General features: G+C 32.9%; 2 protein-coding genes across 2 annotated transcripts in view; both read right to left on the bottom strand.

Moving 5' to 3' along the window:
- On the bottom strand, positions 1-3,087 carry LOC117123777 (headcase protein homolog). Its single transcript, XM_033269791.1, has one exon. It carries the CDS (start codon positions 2,953-2,955, stop codon positions 1,426-1,428), a length of 1,530 nt encoding a protein of 509 aa, XP_033125682.1. The 5' UTR covers positions 2,956-3,087; the 3' UTR covers positions 1-1,425.
- A 2,984-nt stretch (positions 3,088-6,071) lies between these two features.
- LOC117123786 (synapse-associated protein 1-like) overlaps positions 6,072-24,982 on the bottom strand; it is a 41,401-nt gene continuing 22,490 nt past the window's right edge. Inside the window, exons 8-9 of the mRNA XM_033269801.1 lie at positions 12,158-12,210; positions 6,072-7,986 (exon numbers count right to left, since the gene is read on the bottom strand). Of these exons, the coding sequence (XP_033125692.1) occupies positions 7,882-7,986; positions 12,158-12,210 (158 nt within the window). The 3' untranslated portion in view covers positions 6,072-7,881. The remainder of the gene's footprint in view (positions 7,987-12,157; positions 12,211-24,982) is intronic.

Genomic DNA, 24,982 nt, shown 5'->3' with positions numbered 1-24,982 from the left:
TTCTGTATTTCAAAAGTTTAATAATGATAATAATAGTAACATATTTCGAGTGCAAATCAGTCGAACAGTACGGTACTCGCATTGAAATGCTGGAGGTCAAATATTATGTATGCCACAGCTTCAGCTAAACCCTGTCGTAGCTTCTAAACTAAATACTTTAAACTCTGTAAAAGTAACGTTTAGGACTAATGTTTTCCATCAAAAAACTTATCACTGTCTATTTTTAAAAACTTCGATGTGTTCTAGTTTATCGGTTTTCAAACATAAATCGAAGTATTACTTTGATAAACAAGTAAATCTTAATACCTAAACCAACTTTGTATTACATCAAAAAGTAGGCATAATGCAGTATTTAAACTGAAAAAAATCGATAACATGCTTAGTCAATTTTTATAAAATGATAACGTTAAACGTAATGAAATTTTCCGGAAAATACAAAAGTAATCAACTAGTACTTCTCGAATAAAAATATGTATTCATGGTGATAAAGTCCATGACTTGATAGTTTAAATTTTTATCACGTCAAACATGTATTTTGGCTGGCCAAAATATTTGGTCAAAAGCTTTCTTCCATTTAAATACAAACCAATTCGAAAGACATTCTCAAAATAATATGGCTGAAACTTATCAATCTTCCGAGTCCTTATTAAATTATACAAACCTACGGACAAGGCCTATAATCTATTCTTCCAATAGAAGGCTTCCGTGAAAATGGATATAAAATACAATAATCAAATTACCATCCATCACTTGAAATGCCGTTCAATTACGGAGTTTTAAAACCACTCCAGGTCAAAATCAACCTTTTTTTTTCCAATTGTTAAAGCTTAACCACGCAATTAAATACGGTACACATTCAAATGATATTTAATTCCAGAAGTTTTTTTTTTTTGATACAGGACCGCTTTTTGAAACAACCTGACCCAATATGATATAATACTTATATACAACGTAAACGAATATTGATTAATAACAAGTTATACAATTATAATATTAACAATAGTGTAGGTGTCTTCAATGTGTTTCTGAACATTTATTTAATTATGATAGGAAACTGATCAGCAAATACCACAAGTGGTTGTAGGCCTATAATAGTCTATGTTTTAAAGATTAATGAAACGAAATATCGATCTAGATCGCGCTAAAATTCACTACCGATATTATTTTTTTCCATAGAAATATCACTTAAATTATACATGTTTAATATTTGATGGAGCAACGTCACTGATTTACTAAGCAAAACATCAATTTCTAGTACTCGTTCTCTTTCGAACTGAGTAAACAAACTTTCAGTAAACAATGTTTCGGTAAAAAGTTTATATGGATTTTCCACAATACAACTCACATTTTAAAAATATCAGTCATAAAAATATCCTTACATACGACATTTGCTTCATACCCGTACATAATAATTAGTACGCAGGTTTAACATATTAGACGATGTCCAGACTGATTAGCACGTACCTCATAGCTGCTCAATGGTTTAATGAAGTGAAAATCCAGCACTCCACAGTGGGGGCAAAGTATAGTTTGCGAATATTGACTGAAGAAGAACGGACCGCGACTGAGTTCTATAACCGGTTTTCCGCATTGCTTGCATCCGACGCGTCCAGAGCAGCACGGCGAGGCGGCGAAAATATCGTACGAATATAAAGTTCCAAGTTGATGATGACTGCCGTCCCATGGCGTCTTGCATTGGCGACATAGTACACTATGTACGCCTTCTAAACATAGCATGCAAACTGCACCAAGGTACTGCAGTTTGCCGTTTAGATTCACCTGCAAGTTAGTATCACTATGCTTGACAGGGGTAAGGTAGCATGTACCATCTATCAAAGGGTACCGATCAAAGATAGGAAGATGACGAGCGCACATCGAACATGCCATGCTGGTAGCTTTATGCAGAACCATAGTGTTGAATATAAATTTCCGTATTTCTTCATTAGCTGCAAAGCCGTCTTCGTCCATCTTGATATGGTATGGGTTCAATTTGTGCCGTGGAAGGACTTCAAAAAATGTCGACAAGTCCATCCTGCGTAGAAACAAACAGTCGTTGAGATTGTCGACTGTCTTTGGCGATTGTTGTGGAGCGTTGTCGATGGGTTCCTTGTTCAAGGAGTTGGAGCGAGAAAAACTGAAACTTCTAGAATTTCTTTGACTTGTTTGGTTGTTTGCTGGTTGGGAGTTATTTGGTGACCAACTACGATCGGACGAATTCGATTCCAGTCGTATATGCCCGTTGCTGATACGAGGAGAAGGACCAGGCGAGTAAAGAAATTCGTCGGCACTTGTTGGTGGTGTGCTGCTAAAGCTATCTGTCGACGAGACGGAAGCTCCGGAGGTGTGACGAAGACGTCCGTTGTGTCCGGATGTTCCAGAATTGCCTGAATGATGACCGTTAGATTGGGCTGGGCCTATATGATTATGACTGCCGTTATTCGCCTGTCCGGCGATATTCTGTTGTAGACTCGTCGCTCGGCCTATAGTTGGTTTATCGTTTGATTTCTTTTTCTTAGTTTTCTTACGTTGTGTATCTACGTCCAACGGTTGCGGTGGTACCCAATCAAGGTCCTTCCGTAGATGGCCCTTTCCGCATTGGCATGAACATGCTTTCCATGCTAGGTCGTATCCCTTCTTTGTCCACAGGTTTTGGCGACGCTGCTTCTCCGACCAACTCCTAGCTCGTCCAGACGATCGTAGATATGTTAGTACACTTTCTTCCCACTCAGTAAAACATACTTTGTGCATAAATACTCCATAGGTACAATCTTTGTTGTTGCACACAACCTTCATAACAACATCCGGGTTTCGTATATGAACGGCTTCACCAACTATACATCCAGACGGTACACAACATGATTTGTAGTCGGGGTCTTCCTCTTCGGCATCATTATTATTTACCTCTCTAAATTGTTCAGCACGTTGCCGAGCCTTCTCTTCTTTGGTAAACGGCATGTGAATAATATGGAATCACAAAAAACAGTGTGAAATCTCGATAATAAAAATGTCTTTTCGGCCTATACAGTGTGTACGTCAATCGTAGGTTTGGTTGTGTCTAGCGTGTTTACAACTAAACTGAAAATGGTGTCCGGGAATACTACCCCGGATTCAGGCTGCTGTGCACTCATTGGTCGACGTGCAGGTGGAGCCTGCAGATTTTGCAGCTGATTGGCTACAGCTTATCAAGGCCACCGCTTTCTCTGGCTGCCCATATCGATGTAAACACAAGCATGTGTTCAATTTGGATTAGCAAAACAAAGCGTAAACATGCCACGAGAAACCCCTTATAACCTTTAGTAACCCCGTTTGTTATGTTTTTATTTTGCTAACCAATTAAAAAAATACATTTCTAGGGCTGAATATATAAATCACAAATAAATAAACAATAATAACAACAGTGCTCGATAGAGGACAAGTAAGTAAACATGTTATAATTTCATGTATATATTATCATTATTTTACGATCATAATATCATGTTCCTATTCGAGCGCTATATTATTATTATTATTAAATCTATTTGTCTAAAATGTGTAGGCCTATATGGTGCTACGCAGCAAACTTATACACATCTATGTGTTCTAGTTTATCGGTTTTCAAACATAAATCGAAGTATTACTTTGATAAACAAGTAAATCTTAATACCTAAACCAACTTTGTATTACATCAAAAAGTAGGCATAATGCAGTATTTAAACTGAAAAAAATCGATAACATGCTTAGTCAATTTTTATAAAATGATAACGTTAAACGTAATGAAATTTTCCGGAAAATACAAAAGTAATCAACTAGTACTTCTCGAATAAAAATATGTATTCATGGTGATAAAGTCCATGACTTGATATATATATATACATGTATATATATATACACAATGTATATATATATAATAAGGCCTATTACTATAAGGCCATAATTAGGTCTACTCCCACTCGACAATGACAAAAACATGTGACATGCCTAAATATGGTCATGATGACATCACATCATGACCATATATAGGCACATCATGACTATATATGGGCAAACAACAAAAGAAAATTTTATAATCTGGACAGAGCTTGAGGCCTACTCTATCAACCGACAAGGACATGCACTCCACCTGTTACATAACGATGTCCTTGGTTGCTGTTTATAACTCACCTTGAATGCAAGGCTTTGCAAGTTGATAATGATCTTCATCTTTTCAACAAATTCACAGTAATCAGGTCTGCAAAAGCACCTCTTTTTTCCAAGATTAGAATAATAAATATTATCTCTTTCGAATTTGAAATAATTTACCCAACATTTTAAAAGTTTCGCTGGCTTCGGGTTTCAGCTGGCCAGGGAACGATTCGTTCTGAAAGATGTGAGGGGAGGGGGTAAAGGTGTGGTTGATGTGGAAGAAATTTAATATGATGTCCTCTAATGTGTTTTTTAATCATCATCAATATCGTCGTCATCATCATCATCCATAATATTAATAGGCCAATTATACAATAATGATAATATTAATATAGGCCTAAATAATAATAATTATTATAATAAAATATTCAAAAAATGTAAATAATGATAAGAACAACCACCACTGCCAACGAAATCGTCATTATCAATCATTAACAATCGTCATCGTCTGATCATCATCATCACGAGTCAATCACCATCATGATTATTTTTCAGGAGCACCAAACTACCGTACTTATGCTCCGTTTGGAATCTAACAACATTGGTATTGATTGTGTTTTTGTTTTTCTGTCGCCCGTGTTTATTTTTTCCAGTAAACAATGAAACGTATACGGCGACATCAGTGGATATTCATTATTGCCACAGTGGCGAATGCGTTAGACAAAAGACGATTTTTCATGCTTCGATAACATCAGCATTTCATATAAAAATTATAAAGATGGATGCTTTGTTTGGTACACGGCGTGGAAGTAATCATTATATCGAACTCCGATGTAATAAAATCAAAGTTGCCTAATTGCGTAATGAGAGACGCGGTATGCAGCGACCAAAAGTAACTGGACGATCGGTCATCAACCCAATTAATAAGGTCAATCACCAATATAAAAACTTCAGAATAGTAGGCCTAAGATATAAAAGAAATAAGTTGCTGATGCGTTGTCCTTCATCATTCGCGTTTTTGGTACCATACTGATTCTAAATCCATTGCTCTCCTAATTTTTAGAGCGTGCAAAATATACTCTTTTCTGAGACCATCTTCCTCCCTCAAAGATTAGGCCTACATAAGAATATGATGACTTTTGTCATAAATTTAAAATCATCATTTAAAATTTAAATAAAATATAGTACACCGTTGAACCCACCCCTTACCCACTGGCGTTTGTTTTGTACTGTTGTGAAAATGATGGAAGACCCCATGTGTCCATTGGCTGATGATGGAGAATAAAAACTATTGACGGTGCCCAGTATTATTCATCATAAAACTGCACGTAGGCCTATTGCACTTCAGATGCGGAAAAACATGAAGCTGAGAATAAACTAAAATATGGCCTCCAGTTAGCGCAATTTCCATAGCGAATGTCAAGTAGTAGGGTACGTAAGTCACGAATCCTTTAGTCTCATAAATGGTCACGTTAGTTGCGGTAAAATTATCGATTGGAAATTGATTCCAGAACCATGGATATAGGGCCTACCTGTATTAAGGCCAGGCTCCAGAGTATGTGTTGTACAACAGTACAAAGAATACAATATTCTAAGACACTGAAGGAGTGTTTGGAGAAATTATGTAATCGGAAACTGCTAAGAAGATCCACATATTTGAATATTCAAAAACTAGTAAAGGTGGTATTAAAAAAGCACTTCATGAGAATTTTTTTTTTAAAGTAAAAATGTAAATGAAAATTAAAAATTAGAAAAAATATATCAATACTTATTGTTTCAATATTCTTTAAATATTCACATAGACCATTTGGTGAAGTAATCATTTTTAGTGTTTAGTTAATTGATAAAAGATATAAGGGCCTATCTTTAATAGGAATACAATGCAAATCGATAGGGGGCGCTCGAGCACCAAAACTACTAACTACAAACTACAACTCTCGAAAAACAACCAAAATGAATGGGCAAAACAATTCAATTCTATGACTTTTATTTTACAAATGAATATTAACTGCTCTAATTTTCAAATAGAGTATCAATATTTACTACCAATTTGATTGCTTATCTGTTGTATGTGGTAACAAAATAGCTTTAAATTGGGTTAAAATTTGTCAACAAATTCAATACTGGATAACACAGCATTCAAACAGCCGACCAAGTAATAAATCATAATTATATACATTAAACTTAATATAAGATGAAACAGAAATAATCCTACAACCCTTTCCAATTTTATTTTTGTAGTGATTTTCCATTTTTTATATAAACAAATAAATAATGAATTAAACAAAAGTATATTAAAATTGATACATTTCTATAACTGTGTTCCTTTTACAATAATGTATATTTTTACCTGTGCTTTGGATAGTAACAATTCATTAGATGTACCAGTAATATTTTGAATGGATTATATAATAGAATAAAAATAATTTATATAGGTACCAATTTATTAAACGAGTATTTGCACAACATATTAACACAGTTTTGTATCAAAAAATTATATTTTGGAAAAATGATACATTAACTATAACCTCATTTCTATAAAATTGCCACAGGCTATTGTCAGCAGCTTTCAGAGACACTGATTGGTCGGTTAAATAGGGGAGCTTTCAGGGACAGCTACCTAGTGTAATGGTTGCAACGAAAATTAGCTACACAGTGTAGAACCAGGCTTACAGTAAAAATTATCAACCTAACTGAGGTGCAGTCCATCCTAGGGGTAATCGAGTAATTAGTATACAGAAACCAGGTGCCTATATGCTTTTCTCACTAACAATTCCATGTTTAGTAATATTGTATTTAATAGACCAGACTCACATAAATTCAAATAAACTGTAGTGGTATTAGATAAATTTCATAAATATAATATATACAGATGAAACTACCTCAGGAAGAAATATGACTAGATCACACTTGATCCAGTTGAATAATTAGTAAAAGTTGATTTCATCTCAATTATATCATCCTCTTACCAATAATTATATACTTACTATACTTAAATATGATAAAATTAGCAATATTATATGTAAGTATGTACTTATGTACTAAGACATTAATTGGTATATAAGAATATAAAATACTTATTGTGTTATACTTACTTTCTACCTCCATGGATGGGACTTCATCAGCTGTAGTTGGTTTACATTGGTTCTCAAACTAAAAATTCTATGTTATGTTAATGTGTTTTGGTGTTCAAAACTTTGTTTTCTTTGTAGAACCATAAATATGTATTTATAACATAATTTCCAGCTAAGCATCATGGCATTGTGATAACATTATTTTTTTTAAAAAACCTAACCACAACATTCAAAACGGTCACAAATTTTAATAATAGCTGGATCTATACAAGAAATCTTAATGAATACAAATATAAAATCTCCATAAATAATTAATCTGATTATAATTCTCATTATTAATCTGATTACTATAAGACAACAAGTAACATACTGTGGTAGATTTCTTTTATCTCATTAATTGGAAGTACAGTAGCAGCCAATATCATTAATTAAACTAAAAGGCATTTGGTAAAACAAATCAAACTGTGGGTGATAATTATCATTTAATATTACACTAAATATTAAGAATTTAGTTACACAGACTAAGGATTACCAAATAGCATGCACATACTTCACTGTTTTATTATGGGCTAGGTATTTTTAGGCTCATTGTAATTTTGTTGGGTTGTTCGTCCATTTCTTCAGAGTGCCTCATGAGACCTGCTCGCAGTGCGTGCTCTTAAGTCTAAATATTATTCCATATGTGCAACATTAGTAAACAATGACATTAGGAGTGCTGATCTGCCTCTACTTCAGCCTGCAGCATTTGGTTGATCTCATCTTCCCATTCATCGTTCACTTCGCCTTCAGCCTCATCAACAACCTCAAAATCCTAGAAATTGAAACAAACACAAGGCTTAAGTATGACATCACATGGGCAGATCAGGTGGGTGAATAGGGTGGCAAGCTTATTAATGTTGTGATGTAAAGCAAAATTCTTATCTTACTCAAATCATATTTTACCCATATGCGGTATCGTTGAGTTTTGAACATGTCAACAAAATTTGTAGTCAAACGTGTTGCAGCGCAGCTTATTGTAAGAAAAATCGTAATGTGTGAGACCAGCTTTAGACACATATGGTTGTTGCAGTTTTGAGTGGCCTCAGAAGGGGTAACTTCTCCCCGACATTCATGGGCTTGTCAAACAAGTATGACATCACATGGGCAGATCCAGTGGGTGAATAGTGTGGCAAGCACATTAATATTGTGATGTAAAGCAAAATTCTCAGTGGCAGATTTAGAGAGGGGGGGGGGGGGCGTAAGGGGCATTCGACACCCCTATCTTTTTGTAAGGAGTAATTTTTGTAAAGCTTATCAGAAAATTACCATGCTAAATATTAAAAATCAATCAAATACAAACTTAAATTAATTATGGTGCTAGAGGTTTAAGGGGGATTTTCCCCTTGCACCCCTACCAGAGCTCTTTCCTGAGACTTTTACTCAGTTTGCACATTCACGCCCCTCTTTCTTACCGGGCTGGATCCACCCCTGATTCTTATCTTACTCATTTTTTACCCATATGCTGTCTGTGACAGGAGGATTCTCCCCTTTTACATCCAAGAGGCTGTAAATGGCCCATCGGTTATGTTCCCCACGCCTAGATTACTCGCCCAATGTTGGCCGATATATGAACCCATCATTGGATCTTCATAAAAAAAGATAAAAAAATGGGCCTCATTTGCAGCTTTTACAAAACCATTTATTCAATAAAATATATCTTTTTATTGGGCAATATACATTTCATATCTTCTTGAACTCAACACAGGGATCATCTAAAATACTCCCAATTCTTATTAATTTTATTCTTATTAATCTATAAACAAAATCACACAGTTGCTATTTGATCAGGATTTTCAAATATGGTCATACAAATATTTCACTATATGCTATATAATGGGAGAGCAAACACATTATCATAGTTATGAATTTAATGAGCTGCAGTTTCTCTTTTATTTAAGTTTAGATTATTTATACAATGATGATGTAGGCTATAACACACATATTAAAGATTATAGAATGGGCAGATTTGATCCAAACAACAAATAACACCACCACAACAATTTTTTTGCCCCCGATATGTTCATATTTTATATTATTTATTAATATTTATATATTAATTTTTTATATTTTAATTACACTGAAAATACAAATGTACTTCATGTTAGGCCAATTAAAAAAAATTCTTGTGTTGGTGTGGTTTTTGGAAAATCCAAAAAATGGGCAGGTCTGTAGGAAAAGCAATTTTTTTTTTTTATATACTGTATTTTAAATTTTTACCAATAATGTGTTTATGCCTAAAAAGTTGAAAATACACTAAAATACAACAAAGACCATTTTTAAATCTGTATTGAAGAGCAAAACAATCACATAACACTGTTGCATCGCCTACCGTTGCAAGAATAAGCCTATTCAGCCTTTTTATCTCCTTTTTAAAAAAAAAATAAATAAATAAAATGCCGACTCAATTTCGAATATTTTGGGTCGGTCGGGCGTGGCAAACACAATAATTTTTTTTATTTGGCCTTATTACCAGGTAGTATATTCAGGTAAATATATTGGGTCCTTAGAAATTCACAAGTTTCTCAAGGGACCTATTAACTCACAGGACCCACTGGTCTTCCATGATTCCCAGTGTATCTGGATATTTTCTGGCTAGAGAGTCATGTAAGTGCAACAGATCAACAACTAAAGGTTAAATGAGCATGCTCATATATATAACAAACACTCTCAACTCAATACATGGATTATACCGATCTTCATTTAATTCTCCTTGGTGTTATTAAAAGAAAAATAGGAATAAAATATACTTGTACAGCAGCAAACAGGCTATCAGAAACTGGTGGTGGTGGTATTATTGTTATTGTGAAGAGGTATTGGTTGATTACTTCTCAACAATTGTTTAATATCATTTATTATTATTATTATTATTTATTATTATTATTATTATGTTACTAAAACATACCTTAAGGGGAACTTAGACAATGGAGAAATTAGAGAACAATTAAAAAAACAACGTTTAAGCGGAAAATAACATGACATTAAGGGAAAAAATAACAAAAGATATTCCCCTAAGTCCGACTTAGCACATATTACTATTATTATTATTATTATTAATTATTATTATCGTTATTGGTATTATTATTATTTGTATTATTAATTATTATTATTATTATTATCATTAATATTATTTGTATAATATTTATTATTTATAATTATAATTATTTGTATTATTATTATTATTATTATTATTATTATTTATTATTAATATTATCATTATTATTGCTGTTCTTTGTTTTTTTTTTCATATATTTTTCCTATCTTTTTGCATTGTTTTTTTCTGGCCGTCCCACTTTGGTCACTTCCCATGACTTAGAATTTTTCTGTGCTTTGCTGAAGCATAGGCCATATATCAAGGATGTGCCTCCTAATATTTAAGGTCCGAACAGTCTATATTTTAAAAAACCAGTCAGTTGATGTGAATGAAACTTACGGGAATGTTTAATCAAGCTACAAGGAAGAAATTTTTATGTGTTAGTGACAATTCAGTGAAGGGTGTAAACTTGAGGGTCTTTTCAATTTTTGAGGACCCAGACCTAAATATCTCTTTAAAAAAAAAAACCAATGGGTCTAAATGATACATTCTATAATACTTTGTAAAGGTCTTTTAAAATAATGATTAAATTTTTGTGACGATCCGCAGTATGGTGTGGATCTGAGGACCATTTAAAAGAAAACGTCCCACACCACATATTTCGAAAACGGATCAGTTGATCTAAATGAAACATTCTGAAAAAGTTTAACCAAGTTACAAGGAAGATAGTATTATATGCTGGCGACGAATCAGTCAAGGGTGTAAATGTGAGGGTCACTTCAATTTTTGAGGACTCAGACCTAATATCTCTTTAAAAAAAATCAATGGGTATAATTTAAATCTTGTATTAAAGTCTGTCAAGTTCAAGTGAAGAAATGATTAAATATTTGTGACGATCAGGAGTAGGGTGTAAATCTGAGGACCATTATAAGGAAAACGTCCAAGACCACATATTTTGAAAACGGATCAACTGATCTGCAAGGTCCAGTAAAGAAATGACTGAATTTTTGTGAAGATCTGGCGTAAGGTGTAAATATGAGAACCATTTAAAGGAAAATGTCCCAGATAAGATATTTCAAAAACAGGTAAACTGATCCAAATGAAACATTCAGGAATGTTTAATCCAGGTTACAAGGAAGATATTATTATGTGTATGGGACGATCCAGGTTAGGGTGTAAATTTGAGAGTCATTTAAATTGCTTACATCCCAGTTACAGATGAATAAAAAATGACACTTTGCAGAATAGTTTTTCATGGTGAAATGAAGAAATGATCCAATTTTGTTGATGATCCGCATTAGGGTGTGGATATAGGGATGATTTGAAGATTTTTTGTTGACAGTTGATTAAATTATTTAAACGCAATTTGCGTTTTCTAAAGCACTTAAACCAGTTACAACTAGGTTAAACTCAAAACTACCGTGATATGCATGAACAATTTTTGCTTTCAGTCATTGAATCGTATGAACTGAAAATGCACTTTCCTATGCAGGTATGGCTCATATGGTGCATAATAGTTTGAGTCACGATGTACCTCACTATTACCATTGCAGCCATAGTTTAAGTCTCACTAATAATGTCAAAGTGAACTTGGTTTTTTTTTTTTTTTTTTTTTCCACTTCATTTTTTCCACTTCATTAAAATTATATTGGTTTTCCATGTTTTTTTTACTTCATATCTTTTAACGACTTTTCTTTTTGTTGCAATTTCAACTTCATTTCTCATAAAGAAAAGGGAAAAAGCCCTATGTCCTGTTTGTTCAAACAGACATAGTAAGTCTAGTTATTATTATTATTACTATTATTATTATTATTATTATTATTATTATTATTATTATTATTATTACTATTATTATTATTATTATTATTATTATTATTATTATTATTATTATTATTATTATGAATGTACTCACTTGTAGCTCCTGTTGCAATTCTTTCTCCCATTCAGGTACATCTTCAGCCGCACCTAATAAAATAAAACAAAGAACGTAAACATATCAAGAAACACAAACACAGATAAGGAAATATTTTTGTTAGAAACTGATTTAATAATTATAACAGCAACAATAAGATAATAACTGCATGATAACAATAATAATAACAATAATAATAATAATAATAATAATAATAATAATAATAATAATGATAATATCAATAATAATAGATTCCACTATATAGCACCTAATACTTAACATGTTTTCTTCTAATCTGTGGCAGCGCAAGATACATTGCATTAAAAAATACTGTCTGCCCACATCCCTTTTCAAAAAAGGTTTAGTGTGATCATTAATTCTTTATGGGCCATAACTTACATTAAAATTATTAACTGCTTATAATAACAATAATATATAGGCTTCAAAATGTCGGATTTTAGAAACTCATTGCTATTTTGAGATACAGTAAGATTAAGCTTTGCTTGTACTTGTACTTGTAATGTCTTTTTACTGGCCATTAAGAAAACCAGTTTCTAGGAATAGTTATTCAAAGAACAGTTGTCTATGGCAGTAAAAAACAGGGACCAAAAAAACCCCCCAGATTATTAAAGACCCGTTCTTCATGGAGGCCAAGAATGATTTCTCATGGTGCAGTTTTTAATCCTTATCTTTATAATTTGATTACAAACCAGTGTTAAGAGAACCATCTCTATCTTCAATTGCAATCCACTTTTTCTTTCCCAAGCTCAATGTTACATTTTTTTTGCCAATTTCAGTCTCAAAATGTTCTTGTTTTGTTCTTATTTTACTAATTTTTAAAGTCACACCTACTGCATTATGGCGTAGATATAATGTCATACCTTATTTAAACATTACAGTATAATACTTTACTATATTTAACTACCTTGAAATTGTTGCTTTTTCTAGTATTTATATTAAAAATGTCATTTGACACTATTTTACCTCAGTCTCAATTTTTTCTTATTTTGGTCGTATTTTTTGAGTAATTTCAGACTCTGTGTTTTTATATTATATAAAAAAAAGTGCACAAACACACACACACACACCATTATTTTGGAGGTTTAAACTGATTTGATGGTCTCTTTTCAGTTATGTGATTCTAATCAATAATTATTCAGGGATATGTGTCAGAATTATGTACTTGTCAGAACATAATTACTCCTATAAATCACTGTTAATTACTCTCAAACAAATAACTCCTACACTAAAATGAATTATTATTGTACAGACTACAGGTTTCTTGATAAAAATTCTTGCAAAGATGCCTAAAAAGCAAATTTCCAAACTAGAAAATCTCTGATCACCTACAGCACAGGTGGGCAAAGTGCGGCCCGCGGGCCAGATGCGGCCCGACAACAATTTTTTTGCGGCCTGCGATAATGAATTAAAAACCTTAAGTGTGCGGCACGCCAAGCAACATTGGCTAGAAAACACCTTGTTTTTACTGCCTGACGCTGATTATATGTAACAGGTGACATAAAACTTAGAATAAAGTGGTGCTTTGAGGTTTTTGGAAGCTCAATGGAAACATTAAAGTTTGGGTGCGGCCCTCTGTGTTAAATCAAAAATTCACTTTGGCCCTCCGACCGATTTTTATGCCCACCCCTGACCTACAGTATCATCAACATTTTTCATCATCATCAATCTTCATTTCCATTGATTTGAATACAAAAAAATGTATTTATTAAAATAGAAAACATATGATGATTCCAAGCAAACTATAAATAAAGACATTAGAAATATCATTAACCTAGTTCTTCAGGTATAAGCCCAATGTTACATTAACAGTGTTTCCTCAGGTGAAAGACCAGAGTAGAATTTTAATGAGTACTTAGCTAAGCTGTATAATACATTTAAAAAAAGGTTTTGGCTTTCAAATAGACATGTAATGGAAAATTGCATTTTAAATAGTCATCCATACAAATGGTTGGAAAAAAAAAATATCAGTCTTTATATTAAAAAAAAGGGATTCGGCCAGCATTTGTGATTGAGTGGAGGTCGGCTTATACTATTTAGCTGTAATCATAATCTGATGATTATATAATTTAACAAAACATTATTTAAACTATTGGTATTTAATTTGATATTTTACTTAAAAAGATTTATACTATACTTTAGTTTGCTAAAAATAACCTTTGGAAGACCAAATGAAGGTGTATAATATACAATTATGAATAGAGCAAAAAAAAGAAAATATTGGTACAATTATTGTATTACTGCATTATTTATAGCGTACAGTTTTTCCCCCTACCACTATTGATATATGATTTATGCACAACACAATTATAATAACAACACAGTTGCATCAACAATACAGCAGAGCATCAATATTCATTGTTGATCCAAAGCAGATTTCATTAGCTGGTGGCTTGAAAACACTTGGCACACATCCAAGCTCGGCTTCCTAACAAACTATGACGAGCAGCCACAAATAGAATTGTGTGCTATATATTAAATATATACATAAATAAAAAGATGCGAAGATTACAAAACGGTACAATAAGAACAGAATTTCAAGGCATTGACACGCATGAATTAGTCAACTAAAGTGACATTTAGTAGGAGAATCTTTGACATGATGTAAAGCAGCAACTGAACGGAAGAGGAAGAACTAATTCTTCAGCAACAACAAAGAGGAAAAAAATAGGTTAGAATTAAATAGGTCAAGTAAAAAAAAAAAATAGGTTTCTCCAGGGTGACAAAGCAAAACATTGCCAAAGAAAAAAACAATGTGCAGTTCTTTTTGTCCATTTTATAGGTGGGAAAAGTAAAATTCACCTAGATTTTATTTTAAAAGTGAATGTGTATATCAAGTTACAAAATGCAAACAAATATAAATTTTTAAATTTATGGTAAAATTATCAAGTGTTAACTATAGAAATATTGATATCTGAAAGGCATATTTAGGAAGGAATGGTTAAAATGACCAATGCTGAAATAGGTTTCTTAGCTTAAACTTTAATTTATATTATCAGATATGCCTAAAATACATATAATTAATGAGAGCTTGTTATTTAATTGTTGGACTGAATACACACCAAGATGAAATAAATTAGCTAAAATAAATTTTGGCTAAGGAAAAAATGTTAAATGTTTCTGTTTATCACTTTGCCATTATGGGGACGATTTGATTTTTCACTGGTAGTATAAAATTATCTTAAAAATATATATCAACAGAAAAAACACATGGCACTGCAATTAAACATTTTAAGAGGTCGTTCAACACTACCAACATTTTCACAAGCGTACAAACAGTATGCTGGGGGGGGGGGCTGGGGTGGACCAATTTGTACACTTTTACATATTATGCATAAAAATGTTGATTCAAAATAACATGCAATGTGTAAAATAATGGTAAAATTATAATGTAACCATGGATATAACTTTCATTTTAACTTTCATTTTTAAGCAACCAAGTACATTGCGATAGTTGACTTCACAAAAAATGGAGAATAGTTATGCAAATCAACATTTTTTGTACACTTTCAGGGAGAGGGGATACCCAAAAAGAGTACAGTTTGTACACTTGTGAAAATTTTGATAATTGTGAATGACCCCTAAACGGCTGGGGTTATTGAGTCGGGCTCAAATAAAGCCATGCCTTTGCTGCTGGCATTGAATAAATTATCATAAGCCACTATCACTACTACTTTACTGTATGGGTTATTATTCATGGTGAAATTAACATGTGGTTCCACTATGGTATCCAGGGACTTGTAAACAAAGCAATGTACATATTAAATAATACACAAGGGCAATGTCTGCAGGTAAAAAAACCTACACTTGGCACGGTTCCAAGGTGAGGTTGTTCTGGCGATAATCACCTATAATGAGTATTTCCATAGGACTCTACTTGCAGAGTTGAAATGTATAAAATAAAATGTATAAAATAAAAATTGATGCTGTAGGTTACAGATGCAGGATAAAAAAATGCAGTTAATTTTAGAGTTGTTTAATCTCTGTGGCATGGCCCCATAATACTGTATATCATTTTCAAAGAAGGAAGGCAACACATCAGTAAGTTCATATGCACTACCTCAAGCCGTGCTATTCCAAAGGAAACTGGAAACGTACATAGCACTTCCCTAGTTAAACAATAGCTACATGACATGATTGGAGGAAATGGATATTATATATGGTACTTGGTAAGCTCCAGATTTTGGTACTTGGTAGGTTCAACCAATACCAGGGGCGGATCTAGCATTTTAGAAGAGGGGGGTTCAAAATGTTTCCAAAAAACCTCAAAATGGAACAAGGGCCCGGAGGTCCTCGTCCGGGAAAATTTTGATTCCTAGATGGTGGGAAAAGAGCTTTCCCGACTGCTGAGAAGTGTTTTAATGACCTTTTTATGTTCTTCAAAATTCAAGGTTTTCCCCTCTTGGGTAATTTTATCTCATTCTTTAGGCCTATACATGTAGTGGCAGTTTGGCAAAGCGGTTGAGATTTAGGCTTTCAATTGTAAGGTCGGGGTTTTGAGTCTCCGCTGTGCAGATTCGCTTGTGTCCTTGGGCAAGGCACGTTAGCTACATTGCTTCAGTCAACCCAGCTGTATCAATGGGTATTAGCAAAGTGCTGGGGACTAACCTGTGATGGACTAGTGTCCCGTTCAGGGGAAGTACAATTCTCATCCGCTTCACACTACAGAAACTGGGGATAAGCTCCAGCCTTATGAGCCCCAGTGGCTCGGAAAGGATTTAGTTTTTAATTTAGTTAGGCCTATACATAGAGAAAAAAAATCAAAGACGTAGGCAATATTATTATAGTCCAACAATACTGAGTAGTTGGATACGTAGCTTTCTTCTATGGATCGATGAAATGATAGACCTGAAGAATTTACTTTCGTACATAAATTATTACGCCGTCGAACCAAAAACAGTGTGTATAATTTTATTCAACTGAAGGCTAGTTGGGCTAAGCCTAGTTTGTCTGATCTGCCAACCTATGCCTAGTAGGTCAGCATGCCTTTTGTAAGCCAGGACCCAGAAGTATTTGTTTACGTTTCTTCACAGAGGGGAGTTTGTCCGAACCCCTGAACCCCCCAGGATCCGCCACTGAATACCACCTAAATCAGGAATTGTACACCTCCTAACTTGGAATAGTATCACTTTAGTAGCCTGCCTATCGATCTAAATCAGTGGCTTCAGCCTAAATAATTCTGTATTTGATATGTAACCAGGACCAATTGAGTGTGTTACAAAGTTTAAAAAAAAGAAAAGAACTTTATCAGAAAAGAGCAGAGATCACCTGATGGAGTACAGTCTTCAAATTCAACATTACCTTTGCACAGATATGCTCACATTTGTAAATGTACTCGTGTAAATGTAAACATTGTAGAAGTAAACATCACAAAGGTTTCTGGGGCTACAAAAATGTTATTAACATTTGGTCACTGTTTGAGGCTTCATATAGCCCATTTAAATACTTGTACTGTGGAGTGTTTATTGATATTGGCTTTTAACAATATACTTATTATCTTCATTCACACAGGTTAGAATACAATTATTGATTAATTTGATAAAGTGAGGGAACAATATGCCGCTATTATTGTCAACCTACAGGTCTACTGTACCTCTAATTAAAGACCACTCCAATTACAGACCACCTTTTTGCAGAAAAAAATGAATGTCTATTTCTTCTAATTGAAGATTAAAGCTGCCAAAGGTGGTCTTTAATGATGATGCTGATGTTATGATAAGATGATGATGATGATGATAATCATGATGATGATATAATGAATATGAATGATAGTAGTGATGACAATAATGATAATGATGATGTTATTGATTATAACTAAAAATGGCTAGCCATCTATCAAAGAATAACAACATAGCAATTAATGTTGTAGCAGATGTTACTGCTATTTGAGAAGATGTGGAGACATGCTCCTTAATGCAATATTCAGTCTGTCTTTGTCTGCAGTACACACCCATACTGCTGGTGGATCCTATTAAAACCATCCGACAATCATCATCATCAACATCACATCCTTCATTATCATTACAATGTACTATATAAAAACTGCCAGAATTTATGTACATCACGTTATGCCAATGAACATTATCAATATATTAAATATTTATTAGCATTATCACTATATTCATTAATATAATTCATTAGAATTTAATAATTACTTTATTCAAAACACAAAGCTGCAGCCAAGAGATGATTTGCAATTACAATTTGTTTTAAAATTAATTAATTTTTATTTATGAAAATTCGGTAGACAACCTCAGAATGCCAAATAGCCACATGGCCAAATAGCCACATGACTAGCGGCTAATAATTAACCTCCACTAAAATTAAACTTAATCTAAAGACATACTGTACATCAAATAAAATATTTTAAAATGCACACAAGACAGTAAATGGTTTAATATTAAAGTATTCAATTACATTGTGTTTCAAAGTGAACATAAAATGGAAACCTTTAACAAGATATAAAAACATACAAATGGCAAATGACTTTAAAATATACAAAATACATGACTAAAAAACAACTTGGAGGTCGGAAACTATTGTGAACTTCTAACGAAATAATATCCCCATAATCATCATCTGCAAATATGCCTACCGAGCCTGCTACCGAGTGAAGACCTCTGAAAAAGTATTTCAATAATATTGAAATAAATTATTTTTTCGAGAATTAAGATTAAGAACTCTTCATGTTAAACCACTATTAACACAATGTGCTTCTGAATTAATCAATGTATGTTTTTTCAACAAATCTTGATTGCTACAACCTTCCTTGTGTCCAGAATGATTGCCATTGGGGGTGGGAAAAGCTGTGGGGTCGTGGAAATTCTGTGGGGTCACGACATATATTATTTAAATCTAGCTAAAAGGGTTGTCATATGGCTCATTGCCACCTTGAATGTGGCCATCTGGCCCATTGATACCCTACATTTTGCCACCCGGCCCTTTGCCATGGGACTAGTTGCCACACAAATAAACCAATTGCCACATGGCGTTTTGGCACTGGAGTTTTGCCATTTTGGCAATGGGCCAAAACTCCTACAAGTGCCATACAGTATTCCTCTAATAACATTCTTATAGAAGGATTCCTATATAAAATCTATTTGATTCCTATAGTGCCTAGTGGAAATCCTATAAGGCACATTATTCCTATAGGAAAATTATTTGGCACATTTATTAGACATGACACCTACAGGATTCTTAGATACTCTAACTCCTACAGGAGCCCCGAAAGAAATTCATTGGACTCATATGCCATCTATGAGATATCTATAGGACTTAAGTCTTACTCATAAAAACCCTAAATTGATTATAAATAAGGATGTATGCAAAGAAAGTAATATACAGACAGAATTATTTATGTGGATGTTAATTGGCAAGGAACATTCCTCATTTCTTGAAAGCTAATTTTATTAATAACATACAGGTAATCATTCTTTATTTCAACCATATAAAATTCAAAGAATGTCACAAAAACTTCAGGTCATCGGTTAAAGCAAAATCAAGCATGTACCTTGATTTTACAAGGCTTTGGAAGTAGATTTGCTACTTGGACCAATCCTGCACCTTAGTGGGACCCTGGGATTTGAAGGTAAGCATCTTACAAAAAATATCTCCAATATGATTACAAATATTCATCAGTCAGTCTTGTTATAGTTCAACAAGAAAAATAGATTGGCTGAAGATAGAGCGAGACATTCTTTTTTAATACCTTGTTTAGTGAACCAGCTGCCTGCCAATAACGATTTTGAATAAAAATAAAACATTTTTTACGTTTTGAACAATTAGCCCACCCGCTTTCACTGAAAATGAAAGATTTTCCTTATTTTTGCCTTCAAATCTCCAAAAATGTATATTTCTTCCTAATTATATAAATTTAAGCATTTTTCCCATACTGTATACTGTACATTCACCAATTATCTCAGGGAAAACTTTTTTCCCCGATGCCCGGAAATGTATTGTTTGCCACTTTAGGGTAGTAAAATAGGATAGGATATTGTAGGCAGCTCCATAATTTTTTATTGGTTGAGAGCGTTAATTAAAATAGAAAGCCAACCAAACTCAAGCAGTGTGTAGTGCGCCACCATATATTTGTGTTCGAATGTGTAAAGACAAAACCAATCCTATTTTTATGTACTGTAATGATGAATATTTAGGGAGAAAGCAACAAAGTATACACATATTTTTTACTATAGACGATATTACATTTATGCCTGGTCGTTAAGCTGAGAGCGTGAGAAAGACCCCAAATGCATGAGTCTGACACCAAATGCGTGTGCCTTGGCGTGTATGAAACTATGATTAAATGTCTACAGAAAGAAAACCTAGTAAGAAAAAAACATAGTAATAAAATAGGAATAAATTTACTTCATTGATGATTGGAAATGAGATCTCCTAACTTGGGAGGTCTTTAAGAAGCAAAACCTTCAAATAAATTTTGGATTTTGTCATTAATGTTGCCTACATTATATTCTAATGAGTGACTAATCTTTTGGATAAAATGAGAGAGTAGAAGGTCTAACCCCGGAGGTATAAAAAATGAACGAAAATACATTTTACTTTCAAGTATTCCAAAAACTACCAAGACAGTTGCTAGAATCAGTGAACTTTGCACTGTAAGCCTATTGGCCATCAATACAGCTCCCAAAATATCATACAAAATAATTGTGTAAATGACGGTAGTAAAGACATACAAACATTCAGTCTAGCCTGGGCCCATAAAATATACTGGCACTTTTCGAAAATTTCTTAGGTTGCAGAGGGGAATTCGTCCAAACCCTTAAGTCACTTTGAAAAGTTACAATCCTAAAATATACGAGACAATAAAAAGAGTCTGTTTGCTTTTTAACTTATGAACCAAATAATAACACACTATTTTCATAAAAATAAACAAAGCACACATGGAATAATACAACCAATTGCAATAAAGATATAATGCCATTACAATCGACTGGGGAAAAATGTATTCAAATTTGTCAAAATTATTTAAAAAATGGAGAAAAAAGGAAAATTGTATTTGAAATCAAGTCTGAGAGTGCCTTTTCCATCCATCTAGAGGTGTCTTATTTACATAATAATAAATTTTCTTATCTCAGCCCCAACCATGGTGGGGTTAAAGTAGTCTAAACTCCCACCTAGGAAAGCCCCTCTCTCCCTTTATTTTGAATTTCTGGACCCCATTAAATAAGTTATTAGCTTTTAAATTAAAACAAGTAGAATATATTTTCAACAGACATTTAATTAATCCCACAGAATTCCATATACAATACATTTTTGTAGTGAAACATCTGTAAAAAACAGACATTTTTTTTTTTGGTCTGTGACTTACAGTAAGTTAATAACTTACATAGTTCTTTTAAGAGACTCGAGCAATTCAAATTTTTATTTTTATGTTTTATGTCCTTTCTCAGACTTTTTGGTGGCAGCATTATATAACTTTAAATACTACAGTCCCCTGGAATATTCCCTCATTTAAATTAACATAAAAATTAGCAACATGGAGCATAGAAATGTATGTATAAAATGTTTACCCTAATTGCTATCGTATTCAGGGATTTTTGTTTTTCACTTTTTTCTAAAACAAAATAATACTGGTGGATACATGATAAATGAATATATTTTTTTTCCCTATCGATACTATAGCATGGCTGCTTATTATACACATCAAATTGTCCATGATGTAATAAAGTATAACGATGACAAGCATTGGGAAAATCCAAGCTACTAATTTGGCCATTAACCAACTATGGTAAAGAGCAACACCAACCGTGGTAAAGTGCAACCAAACAATAACATAAAACAGTGAACTAACAAAAATATTTAAACAAGTACATTAAAAAACTAAATAATATAACCAAAGATTAAATAATTATAAATAATTATAAAAGAATTAACTTCAATTATATTATTTATAAATACATTTTTTAATTTAGCAATATAATTATACAGTATCATACATTAAATAAAAGAAACATCTCCTCATACTGGTCTGAATTGGTGTACACCAATGGTTGCAGGTACTATACCGTATATGCTAAAACTCTATTTAAAAAATCACTACAATGGGTAGGACTTCATATGAAACATAATTTCATACTGTATTATTTGAAAGGGTCACTGCTTTTTAAAATTACAGTCAAATATCTAGAATTTATCGAAATTGCCAGATTAAAAAAACAAAAAAAAACAAAAAAAAAACAAAAACCATTCCAATTAGATTCTGGAAGTCACTTTGGATAAGCATGATGTATTGAATAGGAGGTGGAGACATGGTATACATACAATAAATACAGGCACACAATCTACAACCTGAGTATAATTTATCGCTTACAAATTGTCAACCGTCTTTTCAATTTACTAACAGTGTGTATGTACACCAAACACCTACTATACAGTAAGTATCTATTATCAAATGCCTACCATACTGTACACCAAAATTATGCCCAAAAAGAAGCTCATGAGTTCCTTAACAGCTGTTGTTTTGTTGGGAACGAGCTCTGGGCAGTTTGCTCCTTATTTTGTTCACCCAGTTGCCTGACATTTTGCCCCGATAATTTTCTCTTAACTAGAATCATTACTTTTCAAATGGGACATGAACTTTCAGACTCTGTTTGAAATTTGAAATTCAGCAGATGTCAAAAGATGCCTCTTTCCAACTACCTGTAATTTTAGTAAAGAACAGATAGCTGAACAAGGTAATGTATAATGTATATTTGCTCCTTATTTTGTTCACCCCAGTTGCCTGACATTTTGCCCCGCTAATTTTCTCTTAACTAGGATCATTACTTTTGAAATGGGACATGAACTTTCAGACTCTGTTTGAAATTTAAAATTCAGCAGATGTCAAAAGATGCCTCTTTCCAACTACCTGTAATTTTAGTAAAGAACAGATACTGAACAAGGTAATGTATATATATTGACTATAATGTATATATATATTGACTAGATTATAAAAACTACTAAATGAAGAGCCTAAATTAAAAAAAAATGTATCTTTATCCCAGTCTAATATAATATATTGAAGAAGTGATGGTGGGCTGGGATGCAATAGGAACATTTGTGATAACATTTTTAAAACACAATATTTTTTATATAATTTTCTAGAAATAATTTGCATCTTTTGGTTTGTAAAAACCTTGTTTCATTTGTTGATTTAATATAATTATTACTTAAATTATAAAAAGTTTTGCAAATGTTTCTGCTGACCAAATTCTGTTTATAAGTGGAAATAAATGTCTAAAAATTAATTCCTTCATCAGCTGTCAATATAGGGATCCTCTTAAAAAATTGAACGTCCTCTCAATGGTTGTAGAAAACTCAGTACTGCTAGATAAACTAAACTAGATAAACTCATAATAAACAAAGATAAACTAGATAAACTCAGTACTGCTAGATAAACTTTACTGGTCGAAATCATGGCACTGTATTCGCACCTTACTATATTAGAGTGGTTTACATTAGACTTCTATTGCTTATCTAATTTATTATAATAACACTATAAAAACAATATTAGATTATTATGCAGTACCCAAGTACAAAGTCTTGGTGGAGGTAGGTTGAGAATATGATACCCCCACCGCCAAGAGAAACTGGTCACTTTTGGGCCATTTTAATCTATTTTGGGATATTTTAATCTAGTTTGGGATGTTTTATGCCCAAAGAATATTAAAAAAGAAGAAAGAAATGTTTTCTTGTTTAACTTGAATGAGTTGGGCTGATGAGATTATTTCACTACCTGTTAGAAATGTATGGAATATAAAATAGCAGCGCTTTTTTCCCTCTCCCCCATATTATCTAAAACCCCCTCCCAGTTCCTGCTGGTGCCGTGACTGAGGAGGAGGAGTGATATCCAAATCAATCTTACAACCTAGTCTGAATTCAAATATATTGTCAGATTTGATGAAAAAACTATTTGAATGTCTAACTTGCAGGCATCTCTGTGGAATCACAACATGCAGATATGCAAACCAAATACAAGTCATGCAATTAAGACAAAACAGAAAGTAATACAAAACATGAATAGCAAGATGTTGTTATTACAGAAACCATGCATAACAATTCAAAATGTGTATTTTTTTTTATCTACTAAATGTTCATTTTTTTCAATCCTCATTTTTAAATAGTTCTTTAAATTCTCTGAATCATACTAAATACTAAACATTATGTTTTCATATAAACCTTCTTCTCATGAACATTTATGGTATTTTTAATGCCTTACCATATTAATTGAAACATTATTTTTCTTTATTTTAATATTGAAATAAATTATTTTCCATTTTCAACCATCATTTACGTGTTTAGGGGTGTAGTTGTTATACAACCACCTGGGTTGATTTGAACCCAGAATAGGGTATTGTAGGAAACCACCTTAGTCAAAAAAGGCCCTAGAATTAACTTTAAAGAAAATTCTTGAATATATAACTGTAACTTGAGAAACTCGTACAAAAATTTGATACCCATTTACATTCTTTCAACATGTCTAGTGTAAACATTTGGATATTTAAGAAATTTGTACCACTACAATACAACAACGACATAATGTGAACATACGACACATTTATGTATTCACATCACACCTGAAATTGTACATGAAGCCTTCGAAACCCCTGAGGCCTTATGTGGCTCATAAGGCAAAGCTGGTAGGTAAGTTCACACTCATGTTTTATGGCTCAAACGTTATTAGTTTTACACATGGCGGTTAAGATGCCTGCCTTCCAATCTCAGAATTCTTGGTTCATATCTTTCTTCACTAAGAATTCTTCTGATGGTAGAAACAATCAGATCCCTACAAGCCCTTTTCTTAGAAATTTA

The sequence above is a fragment of the Anneissia japonica genome, unplaced genomic scaffold, assembly GCF_011630105.1.
Source record: "Anneissia japonica isolate Jap-2015-1 unplaced genomic scaffold, ASM1163010v1 scaffold25213_len355544_cov161, whole genome shotgun sequence".
NCBI classification, from domain to species: Eukaryota; Metazoa; Echinodermata; class Crinoidea; order Comatulida; family Comatulidae; genus Anneissia; species Anneissia japonica.
This window is presented reverse-complemented; position numbering and strand designations above follow the sequence as displayed.